Source organism: Chelon labrosus, assembly GCF_963514085.1.
Source record: "Chelon labrosus genome assembly, chromosome: 15".
Classification (NCBI taxonomy): Eukaryota; Metazoa; Chordata; class Actinopteri; order Mugiliformes; family Mugilidae; genus Chelon; species Chelon labrosus.
In genome coordinates, this window is record NC_140348.1 from 17,139,196 (window position 1) to 17,154,509 (window position 15,314).

The following is a 15,314-nucleotide window of genomic DNA, read 5'->3' on the forward strand; positions in this document are numbered from 1 at the left end:
CAGATTTGAATTTTGTCCTTTTTTATTAATGAAAACTTTTAGATAGTTCATCTAATTTTGTTGGCAGCTGAATTACAGTGAAATCACTATGATCCATAAAAACCTAATGGAAATGGAGCTGGTAAAATACAGTTTACACACTTTTCTTTAACGTAACTACAGTCAAACATGGACAAATCTAACCCACCAAAATAAAACTGACCCCTAACTACTGGCTAGTTTATAACGTTACGTCACAACAAGGTAGGAATTGTCAGTGAATTTTCATTGCCATCAAAAATATTAAAACCCTCGCTATTTTTAAGAAGCTGAACCGGTTTCGTATCTCCAAACAAATACACGTTTCGGAGACTACCTTGGAACCCCTTTGAAAACAGCCCAGAGGTCACAGCCGCTACGTTCCTGTGTAATTCGAACCCTCCAAAATAAAACCGACCCCCGTAATTTAAGGCTACGTATCGCTCGAATGGGTCCACGTCTTCAGAAAGGATTCTCTTGTTGTTCAGGAACACCTTAATAACCGTGCTGTTAAGAGACACGGAAACATTATGCCACCTGTGGCAGCAGAGTGCGAGGCTTCTGAAAGTTAACGGGAGGGAAAGCCTTTCTCCGAGATTGATAGCGATTTTAAGATGACCCCTCTCGAGTCCGACCGCGAGGTAGTCGTCGTCGTCTTCGTGCTCGGCCTTTCCCATCCACATGATCAAACTGTCATTGGCGCTTGCGCGGAAGCTGAAGGAAACCTGCGTGTATTTTAAGTTTCTTGCGTTGTATCTCGGGTCCTGGTATTTAATGTAAGAGTTTCCAACGAACTTGAAAGTGTCTGTGGATATTTCTTTGTCGCAATACATCCCTCCCCAACCCAGAGGGCACATGCAGACGTATGAGTCGACGCCTGACGGAGCGCAGGAGGAGCCGTGCTTGCAGATGTTGTTCACGCAGTTGACAGACTGGTTGCACACAGAGCCGGTCCACAGCGGTGGGCACGTGCATGTGGAGGAGTCACCTCCTGTTGCCCTGCAGCGACCTCCATTGTGGCACACCTTGTACCCGCAGGCTGTCCCATCCCAGTCCCCTACGTTTGCCCCACTTACAGCTCCCATCTCTGTTAACTCAAACTCCTGACCGTTGACTATAAGCTCCCTCAGGCCACCGGTGAAGCTCATTGGCTCCCCTTCAGTCGCGTCCGTGGAGACCAAGCTCAGAGTGGACACTCCTCCGACGAAGACGTCCGTAGCAACGTCGAGGGTGGTCATGCCTTCACTCGCATTCTCCCTGACCTCCCTGCCATCCAGAATGAGGTAGCCTTGGTGACCAGTCCGGCCCGCCGTCACCGTGTGCCAGGTCCTGCCTCGCAGGTCCACCTTCTGAACAGACTGCAGGACGTGGGTGTAATCTCCTAGATTGTACCTCAGCTGGACAAACCCAGAGGTCAAGGACAGACAGAAGAAATCTCCTGCAGGAAGAAGATAAACACATTTTACTCCATTCATCTGTTATTTCCGTGGTTACGGAGCAACCTGTTCAGAGCAGCGTGTGTTTCTCAATCAGAGTTACAAGGACGGTACTGATTTTAAATGTAATGGTTAAACGGTCAAACACGAATCAAAACTCTAAACCTCTGACACCGATGTATTAAAAATAAAGGCTTAATTTTCTGCATGACTGAATGCTACAAGGTCCTGTGGGCCGGGAGCATTTCAGAGAGAGAATTCTTTTCCTCCTCTAAGCCTCTTAGGCATAGTTTATATGTTGAGTATTACTTACAGTAATTCACCTGAATATAACAACTTTCACAAAAGCCTAAGCTGTTTTTTTTCTGTGGTAGTAGAAATACAGAAAACAGATAAGAATACTGCTACTTAAAATCTGCCAGGGATGTAAAATAAAATACTGTCAATCTGGTGTTACCGATACAGAAATTCCTGGACTTCAAAGAATATTTATTTTTTCTTTGAATGTACAGAATTAAAAACTGAATAATATCACAGAGTGAACAAAGTTTAAATAATCAAATATGCTGTCACACTTTGGGAACAGTGATTAGTGTGTATAATGGAAACCGAGTGATATTCAGTGATCCTAGTTGTTTATACGTCAACACACAGAAGATACGCACAGTAAATGCAAAGTTGTCCCCCTAAATGTGGAATGTCCTCACCAGCTCTGGCACTGAGATGCTGTGCAGTGTAGACTAGGACGCCATCGGGTGACAGCGGCTGGAACTGCAGCTGCAAAACAGTCCTGTGCCTGATACTCATAGGTGGGAATGACATCCATGAGGACTGGTTGGCCGTGAAGAATGGGTCACTGATGGTCACGGCTGGATAAAAAAAAAATAATAATAATGTAGCAGTTAATTAAAAACACAAACTTATTAAAAATATTAACAAATATGCAACATGCAGTTGGGGTCCAGAAGTTCTACGGTGCAACCTTTCTCGCAGTACAGTCCCGCTGTCCCCAGGGGGCAGTAGCAGGTGTATCCATTTGGCAGGGGGATGCAGGTGGAGCCGAGGGCACACAGAGGAGGGGGGCTGTGCTCCACATCACACACAGACACGGTCTCAGAGCAGAGCGCTCCCTTCCATCCAAATGGGCACTGGCAACTGGGGGACGGACACAGTCAAACACTGTGCAACTCTAGTAAACACTTCAATGTACACTCAGCGGCCAGTTCATTAGGTACACAAGTGAAAATGAACGTGTTCCAGCGCCACAGTCCTGCACTGAATCTTCAATCGATTCATAGATAGACAGATGGATAGACAGATAGATCATCACACAGATACAAGGGGAATTACAGTCAGCAAAAGGGTCAAAAATAAAATAAAAGGACATGTTTCTATTATTTTGACAACCCTATTTTAGTGGGCGAGGCTAACTAAGCTAGGCTTTAGTGTTTAATTCCTTCCAGTTCAACAGCACCACAAACTACACCCTCCAAAATGATAAGACTGTTTAATTTCCAGTTTTCTTATGCTGTTTCAACATAAACTGAACATCAGAAAAAGTAATGAAGGGGGATTTAGTGCAGGACTGTTATATTGCAACGTATTCATTTTCACCTAATGAACTGGCAAGCGAGCGCACTTCCACTGTGCAGCTGATTTTCGGGCGTGCTGCTGAAGTCCCGCAGCGTGCACGTGCAGCACGGAGCCGCTCCGTGCTTTCCACGCCGGCATGTTTTATTCATGAGTGGGCTCATTACGAATAATCAGAAAACAAATGTAAATATTATGACTTACTACACGGACGAGCCGGAGTCCACACACGTCCCCCCGTTCCTGCAGCGAACATGAGCGCAGGGGGTGACTCCGCACTGACCCACGCTGCGCCCGAAGGCCGGGCGCAGACCCGCGGGCTGTCCCAGCGCCTGGAACTTTCTGTCCCTTCTCGTGCGAAACTGCACATCAAAAATGCACCCTGTCAAAAGAACACAAACATGTCAGAGGGCCACTTCTCTGGGAAGGGAATAAACAAGAGGAAATGTAAAATTCATTCTTCTTCTTCCTCTGTGGAAATCAAAGGTGCACCTATTGTGTTTTCAACTCAAATGAGGCCAATACGAAGGCAAACACCTCTCTCAGCGTTTGAAATTAATCTCTTTGATGCTTGTTTATTTCACCACGTGAAAGCACGGGGTTTCATATCAGGACACTTAAATCAGCCAGCCTTCATGAGATGTTAACTCTTTAATTTGTTGGAACAAATGCTCTCTCACATCTCGCATCCAAAGCCGCAAGAGGTTTCAAAATCCAAGTTCCCCCCCCCCTCCCCCCGTCATCACGCACCTCCCTCATCATATTTGCTTTTTGCTTCCCTAATTCAATTCTATCAAGACAATATTTGCTTTGGCCTGTACCTGCAGAGCGCGGGGCCTTCTATAAATATAAGGCCTCAAAGTCATCTGCACATGCACGCTCCCTTCCCTCTGCTGCATTAGTCACTGGCATAAACAGGATGCAGGGGAAATGTCATGCTCGCTCATGAATATTCATGGGGCGATGCTGTCTACTTGGCAGACTCAAGTGATGGCTGTGTTGGTGTTGCAAATGCGGAGCGGCGAAAAGCGAGGCAGATTCGCCGGGAAGATTAGAAAAGATGCTTATTTTGTGTTTTGTGTCTTCAGCTGCGCCTCACATCTTGGGAGAGAACCCGAGACACCTGAGGAACTAAGTCTAGCAATTATGCACGTCAGAGAAAAGACAAGACATGCAGGTAACACGCGGTAAATTTGTTTTGGGGAAAATATTTTCTTGGAAAACCTGCAAGACGTTTCAAAAGAAAATCAAAAAAAAAAATGTAAAAAATGAACGAGGTTTGAAAGAAAATTACCCGCAGCAAATAAATACGTCTGCATCAAAGCAGGTGATTTAGGACTTTTTAAAAGCTCGATGAACACAAACTTCCCCGTTTCTGGTTATTTGATCAACAGCTTAAACTGAGTAGCTGATTTCTTTGCCCTAGCAGACGCGCGAGCCTCCTCTCCCACCTCTCCACAGGGGAGTGTGGATCTGTTGATAACTGGGAGTGAAGTGCATTATCAGAGTGTTCACTGCCAGCCATCATGATTAGGGCTTGAGGAAGGTCACACAGATCTGATTAGACGCTCATGAGTTCTCATTACATCCTGAGTAGAAAGGTTATGGTTCCACCGGCGTCGCCTGGTTCAGGTAGTGCTCACCAATACAGGACACTATGACAGGCTCACGCAGCGTGGGCGAACTAATGCTCAGTCTGGGCTGATTTGATTTTTGGGGTTTTACTTGGTGAGCAGAGAAATGAATTATATGATGACAAATAAGCAAACGCGCAAAAAAAAATAAAATAAAAAATGCTCCGGTCCTTAAAGATAAAACGCTTTTGTTCACCTCAAATGGATCTGCCATGACATTTAGTATAACAAGCTTCACCGCTGTAGTGCAGAGGCTGCTGAACATGGTTATGATCATATTCATAGCTGTTTTCGACATTACCGTTACAGCAATTTTGCAGCGCAGCTCCGCGCATTAGCAAGCGCAGTGAATGCTCTCTAAAATACATTCTTACGCCGGGTCACCTGAGAGAAACCAGAAACGATGCTGATTACGGCCGAGATTATTTGGATAGCACCCTTGTTCCGAGTGACTTATCAGCGGTGGAATGGATTTGCACACAGTGCACTGTATGGGCCGTGAAGCAATTACAGGGCGCAGATACAATCAACCTCAAAGCTCTGTTCTGGCCTCGTACACGGTCCGAGCCTGTAACTCCCTTTTCATTACACACCTTTCCCTCTGCTTACAAAAAGACAGAGATCCTGGGAGGAAGTCCAAGCCCCAGTGCTCTTACTCCAGATAGCAGATGTAATAAAGCCGTCGCAGTCTTACCCTGAAAGCCATGACGGAACCTGGAGCCAAGTGGCAGCAGTTCAGGGGTGTACTCATTATATCCACCAACAAATAGCTGGTTGAAAACATTGAGGCCCACCAGAGGTCCTGGAGACAGTCCCGTCCTATTACGTTGCCCATCAACCTGAGGGAAACACAGGAAAATGTTAATATTTAAGCTGGAGCGTTACATCTGTACGCGTCAGTGTGGGGGGAGTATTTACTTAGCAGTCTACCGAAGGTGACAACATGTATGACCTTGCATTGATTACCGAGTTATTCAGCCCGCGTCCATTTATTAGCCATTGCCGCAACTCTACTCGTATGTTTTTCGCCTCTGAACAGACTCCTTTGAGGCGCGGAGTCGCCAGGGATCTCGGCCCTTGCTCTTTTTGACAGCATCTCACCGCCTGCAGATGAATTTCACCCAGACTTGGATGATGCAAACATCTTGTTTGTATGCGGTTATTGGACCCAAATGATCTGCTGGCATAAGAAATGTGCTCCGAGAAAACTTCAGAAGGCCACACGCCGGCCTCGACCACCCACAGTGGGCGAGGAAATTCTATAGCATTTGCACAATCTGTCGTCAGATGACAAGTTGACGGAAAAGATATTTTAAAGAATGGAAAACGTGATCTCTGAATGGCTTGTCGGGAGCTTGTCCTTCATCCTATATAGTTCCGCACTGATCTATTATTCCTTCATTACATGAAGTCATCTTTTTGTGCACACCGTCAGATCTCACAGTGCTTTGTGTTGTGCTGGTGCTTCATGTGTGCCGCACACACGTTAGATAAAGATGAGTCTGATCTAATCGAAAACAAAAAAAACAATGAAAGGGATCAAGATTGACCTGTGACCGTTACATCACACAGAACATGAGCTTAACCGAAGAGTTTTCTTCTCCGACGGTTTCGTGTGAAGTTTTCAGAGAAAAGGCTCAAGAAAAAGGGCTAAAAGTCCCCATCTAACGGCTAGCAGAGAGACATTTGCGTATTCACATTCATGTGTTTCCTGTAGATACAGAGCTCACGGGGCCTCATATTTCACTCCCATCGAAAAGCCCAGTCTACTCTGATTGGTCGTCTCCAACGGCTTGAGCAGGCAACGCCCATACATGTTTGAACCAAAAGCAGAAAGCCGGCAAAGATGAGAAGCAGGCGGACGGAGGAACATGCAAATTTAAGATTTCAAGTTTAACTGGATGTGAATTTAGTATACGCCCCCAAGTGCAGGATGAGTCATCAACATTTTTATATGGTTTTGTGGGTAAATTACAAACTCTAAAATACCATTTAATCCACTTATAAAATAACAACTTATGTAATTGCTGGGCCAGAAAGTGCTACGTAGGTGACATACGGTGCAAGATGAATATGAAAAAACTTAAGCGTCAATTTGCAAGGAGACTTTAAATTGTCACCCAACTGGAGTTTTACATCCGTCTTTACAATACAAAATAACGCTTCTCATCTTCAGATCACCTTCAGCCATCCTGTTTTCTTGGACCTTCCGAACGTGACAGTGTGGATGTTGATCTGACGGTCGAGCCGATCGCTGACTATGGTCGCTATTCCTGACCCGAGGTTGAATCTGTGCATGACCCTCCCGCCTCGCAGTCCTAAAACGAGGAAGTCATCGCCGTCATCTCCTGCAAAAAACAAGAAACAAACAAAAGAAACAAATGTCAGCCCTTAGTAGAGCAGACTCCATATAATATATAATAAAAAGCAGTTTTTGCTGAACGCTCCGAAGAACAAACTCAAAGAGAAAGGGCTCTGCTTTCAGTACAGTACATTCATTACAAACATTTTGAATGAATAATACATTTGTTTGCCTAAAGATTAATTTTGCGTTTGATGCAACGTTGTATGTTCCGTTTCTGCTCGTTTAATTCCGCGCGACTTGATCACAGCAATCAAATAATTAACTCCGCTACATTCCTTGATGGTGTTGATCAAAGATGCCCCCTCATCAAAGCAATCATCATGTGAATTGTTCATATTTCATCCATTCTTACATTGTGCCTTTGTACCATTCTTACAGCGCTGCTCACTCTTCTGACAAGCGCTTAATTATTCATATTGCTCGTTTTTTTTTTTGTTTTTTTTTTTACCTTGATGAGTTGTATGCTCAGGAGAAAACGAGAGCAGAAGCAAGATATTGTGTATTTTTCTTTTGCTGAAATATGCTGATGACAATGGCACAGCGGTTACCTGCTACCAAATATGACCCCGCAGAGAAGGAGATCCTAATTTAACGTGACGGCTGCTGACAGCATGGCAGTGCACGCCCACACCTCAAACTCTGTTTAATGCAATTTAACGCTTTTAAGATATGCCTGCCTCACATGTGCATGTTATGCTAGTCATGCCAAACATGGTCCTTTTGAAAATCAGGAACAACAACAGTTTAGCTGCAAATCAACTAATTGCTGGACTGCGGGAAAACTCATTATTAATGTCGCAAACTCTGCCAAGAAAGACAATCCTGAGGGAACACTCTTGATTAGAGGATCTCATAGAAGAGGGGAAATCTGTTAGATAGCACATTACCATACACAGCAGGTGAAACAAAGTGACACTAGCATTTCTTTTCAAACCCTTAATGGAGTTTGACGACTAAAATCCGACTAAGGAGACATCTGAGAGTGGGTTTTCATCCCTCCTCTGGACCGTGTGAATTATTTTAAATTGCCATGAGCGTGTGGTAGTAAGAAGAGAGCTCACCTTGTCCTTTATGTCCGGCAAACAGCATCAGATTGTCTTTGACGGCAGATGAGTGGTTCGCGAGAGTGAACTTCAGCTCGAACTCGTAGAAGAAGCTGAGGCTGGGGATGGAGGAGTAAGCCACGAAGGAGGTGTAGCCGAACTCGTCGCTCCCGCTGAATCTGGGACGGGTTATATTGATGGCTGCAAAACAAACACATTTACAAGATGGTGATTGTATGCACTGTATATATGGATTAGCTGCTGTAGACTCTGCTCTGTGTGGTGAAATCAAGAGGTCTGATTCGTCATCTGCCTCACAGGCAGCCAAAAGATGGCACTATTGCCCCGCACTACAGAGCAGGGGGCTGGTGGAATATTTTCTTTTCTGATGCTATTAGATGATGACCTGTTTTCAAATACCTCTTCAGTCCTATTCTATTTTCATTAGTAGCTGTTTAGGAAGGATTCTGACACGCAAGCTTCACTCCATACCCAGTGTTCACAAGGGTAGCACAATAATCCCAATAATATTCAATTACAATCTCAAGTTTACTTATTCAGAACGCATGGTTGATTCAGTAATGCTTTTGCTTGTATTCCATCTCTGCATACCCATCTCCTTGATTTTACACGGGGGACTCAATGTAAATTCGCCCACGCTCGTTGAAAATCATATGCGGCTATGTGTCTTTTTTTTTTTTCTTCCCTCCTTCCTTCACAGCAGCGAGGATTCAAACACAAAACTGCTCTTCTTCTACCGGGAACACCTTGCATATTCTTCTGCAGCCTCAGGCGATGGCTAAGAGGGGTTCAGAGCACCCCACCGCCGCGACTGCCCCCAGCTCTGTTTGGCTGCTAAATTATTAATAAAGCTGCAAATGCTTCTGTTATCATCTCCAGTCTGCTGCTAGAGCTGTATCGCCACGTTGAACGGCTACAGTGCTGCAGCTGAATCTTATTTTTTTTTTTTTTTTTCAACACTGCGCTGTGTTTGACTTGAGCTTACACGTGATGGTATTTTTTTTTTGCCCTGTGATAACAATACAGATCTGTGCATGCCATTCCCCACTGGTGCAGACTGCACAAATAAATCTACTGTATTAAACCTTCTCTAAATGACACTAAATATTTGGTCCATAAATATATAGCTCTACAGCACAGTGTTGCCTTTGGGCAACAGAAAGTTTTTTTTACGCCCCATGCCCAGTACATGTGAATTTAAATGATGCCAACCAATCAGATTGTTGGAAAAAGTATCAAGTGTCAAGCATGATTTGAAGGAGGGGCATCTTTTTCTGACACATGGTCACAGGAGGACATGGTGTGAGAAGAAGGTAAGAATATTTACCTTAATAATCATGTTTAAAATGACATAAACCGGAAAGAGAGGGTTTTTGTCAGGTTTGATGAAGTATTTTTTTATGTTGCATGTTCAGAAATTCAGCTTTTCTTTTGGTTGCATCAGGGCGACGTTGTGTGATAAGGGGTACTTCTTGAGGGAGACTTTGCTAACATGTTTTTGAATGTAATCATATATTATTTCATGTATTTTTGCACATAACTAGCTGTAAATGCAATAATATTTGTATATTTGTATTGAATTTTACTTATTTTCACACATTTTGACAGAAAAATGGACGTAAAATTGTGTGGGAGGACAGAACAGGATCGGCATGTTAGGGATATCTATCTGACCATGAGGACAGTGTCATAGACAGCAATGACAGTTGAGGAAGAGTGGAGAGGATAGAAAGGTTTGAGCAAAACAGAAAAATAGAGACATAATTTCATAAAGCAGGCAGCATAGCTACAGTTGTTCTGGTTGTATTTTAGCATTGAGAGCTTAGTTTTTATATATTTTTTTATAGATACTCAAGATACCAGTGACAGTGAAGATGATCAAGGAGATGATGACGACAATCCATCTGAAGATGACAGCAGTTCTTCGAAAACCCCTCGATGGAAAATATACTGTGGCACTGACTTCCAAGTGCAACCTGAATGGTTACATATTGCTCCATCGGCCTGTGAAATTCCGTATCCATACCAGTATTTCAAATCCTTTCTCTCTGACAACCTCCTTGATCTAATTGTTCATGAGTCAAACCTGTACAGCATCCAGTGCAATCCCGCAAAGCCGTTCAACCTTGCTGTTCGAGACCTTGAACGGTTCCTTGGCACGGTGCTGTACATGTCATTATTTGGTCCTCCAGCCACCCGCGTGTTTTGGAACCACAGCAGCCGCATTTCACATGTTGCTGATGTGATGCCTCTTGCTCGGCGGGAGGCCTTGGAAAGATTTCTCCATTTCAGCGACAACGGTTGCCAGCCCACAAGAGATATGGGTGATTATGACGAGCCGTACAAGATTCGGCCTTTCCTGAATCACGTCCTTGTGAAGCTGAAACAGCTTCCTACGCAAGAGACGCTGTGTGTGGATGAGCAAATGGTGTCATTTAAGGGCAAGAGCGAATTCAAGCATTGCCTACCCAGTAAACCAAGAAAATGAGGTTTCAAAATATCAGTCCTTGCCGGTTCAGATGGCGTGGCCACACAATTTTGAAGTTTACACCGGGAAAGCTGTCCATCCACCTGAGCTTCCAGATGTAGAGATGTAGGGGCAAGTGGGAATGTCGTACTGCGCCTTGCAGAGCCAATAGCAAAGAGCAAAAATTTCAAGCTGTTCTTTGACAAGTGGTTTAGTTCAGTCCCTCTGATGCTTGCACTGTCCCAGCAAGGCATTCACTCTCTTGGTACAGTGTGCTCTAAACGCTTGCCAGGCAGTTCCATGAAGTCAGATGCTGATCTGAAAAGATGTGGTCGTGGATCCTTTTAGGAAAAAACTACCAATGTTGGAGATACGTAAGCAGCTGCATGCAGTAAAATGGTATGACAACAGGTCAGTCACCCTCCTCAGTAGCTACGTAGGCGCTTACCCTGTCTCCCACAGATGGGACAGAAGCCAAAAGAGAAGAATCAAGGTCCCATGTCCGGCAGCTGTGTCCACATACAATCAACACATGTGAGGTGTCGACTTGCTGGATTCACTGATTGCACTGTATCGCATCGACATCACATCAAAAAAGTGGTACCACCGCCTGGTCTTTCATTTGACAGACATGGCAATGGTGACATGCTGGCTGCTCTACAGACGGGACTGCACAGATGACAAAGGACTGCAAGGGATGACAAAAAGCGGCCACATGTGCTTGTATGCATTCAAATCCCAATTTGAACAAAGTCTGTGCAAATCCAAAAAGGAAGGGTAAGCGAACCAGTGGTGAGGACAAGAGGAAGAAGCAGGGACCCACGGCTAACATTCCAAATCAGGATGTCCGCTTGGACAACACATCACACTGGCCAACAATGTGTGACAACAAGGGAAGATGCAGGGTTCCTGGGTGCACAGGAACACCGAAAGTGATGTGTAAAAAGTGTAATGTGCACCTCTGTTTCACAGCACAGAATAACTGCTTTCTGAAGTTTCACACTGAGTGACAGCGATGTCTAACATGAGAATAAATATGACATAACGATGGACTATACAAAGCCAACCCTGTATTGAGTTAGATATGTAAATATGTTTAAAGTGTTTTAAATTCTTTGCTTCCTGATTTGTTGACATGGTCCAAAGTGAATCAGTAAATGACTATGAATCATTTCCAGCATGTACCATCAAAATCTGTGCAGTAGAGGGATATAATTTCATCTGCATTTCTTGTCAAAACTGACTTATTTATTATAAATGTATTTTGAGTGCCTATTAACAGCTGTGCTTTTGAAAATAGTAATTATTATGCATTTTTATTTAAAAGTGATCCTTGCCATCTGACTGATTAAACAAACAAACAAACGGCTCTGCTTTAATTAACGAGAGTTTGTGCGACTTTTTTCAGCCTCGCTGCTGAAAAAGTGAACTTCCGGCGCCGCGGTTGGCAAAAACTTGATTGTTTTCTGAAGCCTTCCGGCAGTATTTTCGAACATGTGGAGGTTAAAGTACAAAAACACAAACAAATCAACACCGCTCCACGCAAAAACTCGACACATTTGTGCACGAGCTGTTGATTTTCTGCCTGCATCCTGTAATTTCTGGAATAAAACTCCCTAGTGCTAAATCAGAGGGGTGATGAGGATGCTCCATGTTTTCGGGGGAGACGGGACTCTTGGCCCGTAGAAAGGTTATCTCTCAGATACCTTTGGTTGTGTGCTAAATAAGATTTAATATGCAAAATCACAAAGGCACATAATGATTCCTGAGATGTTAGGTAGTAAATTAAATCTTCTGGTTTCTGTCACTCATTCTTTTCATAAAGCCATTTGAGGAGTCTATGTATTCAGAAACATGTCACTTGCAGCTGTACCACATACACAAATATATCAACATGAATGGGAAAAACAAATCTAGTTTACTTGTGTATAGTTATGTTTTCCCACTCATAGTTTGTATATCTTATAGACTGTCTACTTGAAATCCACCGTGTACGGATTTTAACGCCGCATTCTGTCAAATAATATTACGTGTTGTTTCTACATTGCCATGTATTTGTGTAATATGGTGCAAACCAACGTGAGCAGAAGGAAAACAGAGCGACAGCGCAGCACCCGGACTGTGAAATGAATCCTGACATAACGCGGCGTGTACACGGTGTGCATCTTAGCTGAAACGGAGAAGCCGGGAAGACAGCACGTCACCTGAGTTATGTACTGTATACAGCACGCCATTAGACTTTTTTTACTTTCAATCGCAGAACAACGAAAGGTTAACAAAAAAATTCACTAAATCAATACTGAGCTAAAGTGCTGACGCAGAGCAACCCCACACAATGTTTAAGCTGGAAACACTGACATCCTTGAAGAAGGACTGTAAAAGAAGAAAAATGCAAAGTAAAGGTTTAGGCTGGAAGTGAACCGCTGCAGCAAACATACACTGAAATATGATTGAAGAATTCCTAATTGTCCGCTGGTGACTACTACACAGCTGATAAATTCTCTGACACTTCAAACCTCGTGGTAACACTCAGCGACCATGGACTCCTCCGAGCGACCAACCGAGGATCTGAAAATGAAGCTAATTGATGCCTACAAAGCCGGGGGAGGCTATAAAAAGATATCAAAGCGCTTCCAGCCTGCAACTTCCACTGTCTGAAATGTCATTAAGAAATGGCAGTTAAAGGGAAGTGCAGAAGGCAAGGCAAGATCTGGGAGTGGAAGAAAACTTTCAGATAAAACTGCATGTGTCCTGCTCTACAAGACAACCCCCTCCCCCCACATGGCTGCAGGAAGGTTTAGCTGATACTGTGCAGCACTGATGCCTAAACAGGGTATATATGTTTCAAGTCAGCAAACCAACACCTGGATAAAAACAAGTGCTGCGGATAGATGAGCTCTTTGTCCTCAGTGACCAAAGGTATATACCTGAAGATAAAGGAGCAACACCTTACCTACCGTTAAGCTTAATATTTCAAATACTCTGCTTTGGGGTTTGCAGCACCCAGAGGCACGGGAAACTTTGCATGGATAAAAGGAACAATAGGTTCCATTAAATTCAGCTAATGCAGCTAATTCAAAAGAAAGTGAAAAATGAAAAGATGCTCGCTCCTACAACGAGACAATGATCGAAAGCAGACCTAAAAAACCCACCACGGACTACTTGAAGAAACAGAAGCTGAAGTTTTTGGGGTTTTTTTGTTATTTTTTGAACGGCCCTCGTAGTGCCCTGACTTGCAAAATCTGTGGGTAGACTTTTAAACATGCTGTGCGTGCAAGACAGCCTAAAAATATCTTTGAACTCGAAGTGAGCTGCGAGAAAGAGTATCTTCAAACAAAAACAGAAAGACTCTTAGCTTGCTCAGAGTAACCGGGCATTAAAATTTGATGAAAAGACTCATTTGTCTGTTTGGGGGAGAATTCAAACATCAACTAAATACGTAAAATGACCAGGGGCGCCCAAATGTTTGCAGACGATTACGATGCACAGACTGCATTGCATAGCTGTGTGCCTACAATCGGTTGTTTTTATTGTGTGACTATGTTAAATCAGCATTAAGATTTTTTTTCTTGCCCGTTTTTTTTTTCTTTACTTTTCTTTGTGCACTCAAGACTCTCAACGCATCCTTCCTTGACTGGAAGAATTTAACATTAAAATGATAATCACAGCCACTGGCTTTGTAATTTCCAAACAAGACTAACACTTAAGACAGACACCGTGACTGGATGTGAGAAAAATCTCTAAGAAGTTGCACTGTGCCGATAGCACTGTACATTTCACATGCAACGTGTCGTGTTTCATTGTTTTTTTTTTTCTCTGTTAATTCTAAACATGAATATTTCACAAGAGGTGTGGCCAACTTGTGTACAAAGGTAGGTCATTAATATTTCTGAGTGAAGACATCTTACACATTCATTAATGTTTCATGAGCTAGACTCTTGAGGCAATCCAGCATCACTTCCTACTCTTCCCTTTCCTTCATTTCCTGCCTGTGCACAGAACAATATTGAGTGCATGCAACCAAGAACTGAAAATATTCCATTTAGAAGAAACACATGTGTCCTGGTGAGTAAATAACATGAGCTTTTTCCCCAGTAGAGAAGAAAAAAAAAAAAAAAAAAAGACAACCAGGCTACTGTCAGTATTTTGCTAAGGGCACCACAAGAAGAAGTAAAGTGCTAGAAGTAAAAAAAAAAAAAAAAAAAAAGCCCCGGGAGGCGAGGGACCTTAGGAGTGATCAGTTTTGACTCTGATCTTATCTGATGTTGTCAGGATTAAAATTAAAATGTCAGCCATACACTTAGTGTGAAACTGGAAGGTTAGATTTCTCTGTTTGGCATGTGGGCGCTGAGATTCTGACAGCGGCTGTGGCATGGCTGAGCAACTTATATGCCAAGCACCCTGCTGCTGCTGCAGTCAGTTTAGTCAAGCAAAACCTTTTGTTTCTGAGGAACACAATGGTGTGTACCCGCTCCCCCCCCCCTTTTTTATGGCTTTGCTATTTGGAAAATAAGCACAAAAAATGGCATAAATGGAATTATAGAATAGAAGGTTACCATTTGCCATAATTTCTAGGTCGTCCTGCACCCATACAGTACTACAGTAAGACAAACTGTGGGGGGTTGTTTTAATTTTTCAATTGTAAACAAGACCATTTTACAGCCCTGTTAGCAGCTCTGGGAGTCTGTACTTACACAGCTGTGCTTTATACGTTTGCAGGCACTATATTCAATGTCTCAC

The 15,314-nt window shown here is 43.4% G+C and overlaps 1 protein-coding gene across 1 annotated transcript in view; it reads right to left on the bottom strand.

Moving 5' to 3' along the window:
- Positions 1–117: 117 nt before the first annotated feature.
- eys (eyes shut homolog) overlaps positions 118–15,314 on the bottom strand; it is a 160,438-nt gene continuing 145,241 nt past the window's right edge. The window contains exons 42-48 of the mRNA XM_084562427.1: positions 8,105–8,287; positions 6,860–7,026; positions 5,373–5,517; positions 3,249–3,426; positions 2,437–2,609; positions 2,162–2,323; positions 118–1,456 (exon numbers count right to left, since the gene is read on the bottom strand). Coding sequence (XP_084418553.1) covers positions 234–1,456; positions 2,162–2,323; positions 2,437–2,609; positions 3,249–3,426; positions 5,373–5,517; positions 6,860–7,026; positions 8,105–8,287 — 2,231 coding nt within the window. The 3' untranslated portion in view covers positions 118–233. The remainder of the gene's footprint in view (positions 1,457–2,161; positions 2,324–2,436; positions 2,610–3,248; positions 3,427–5,372; positions 5,518–6,859; positions 7,027–8,104; positions 8,288–15,314) is intronic.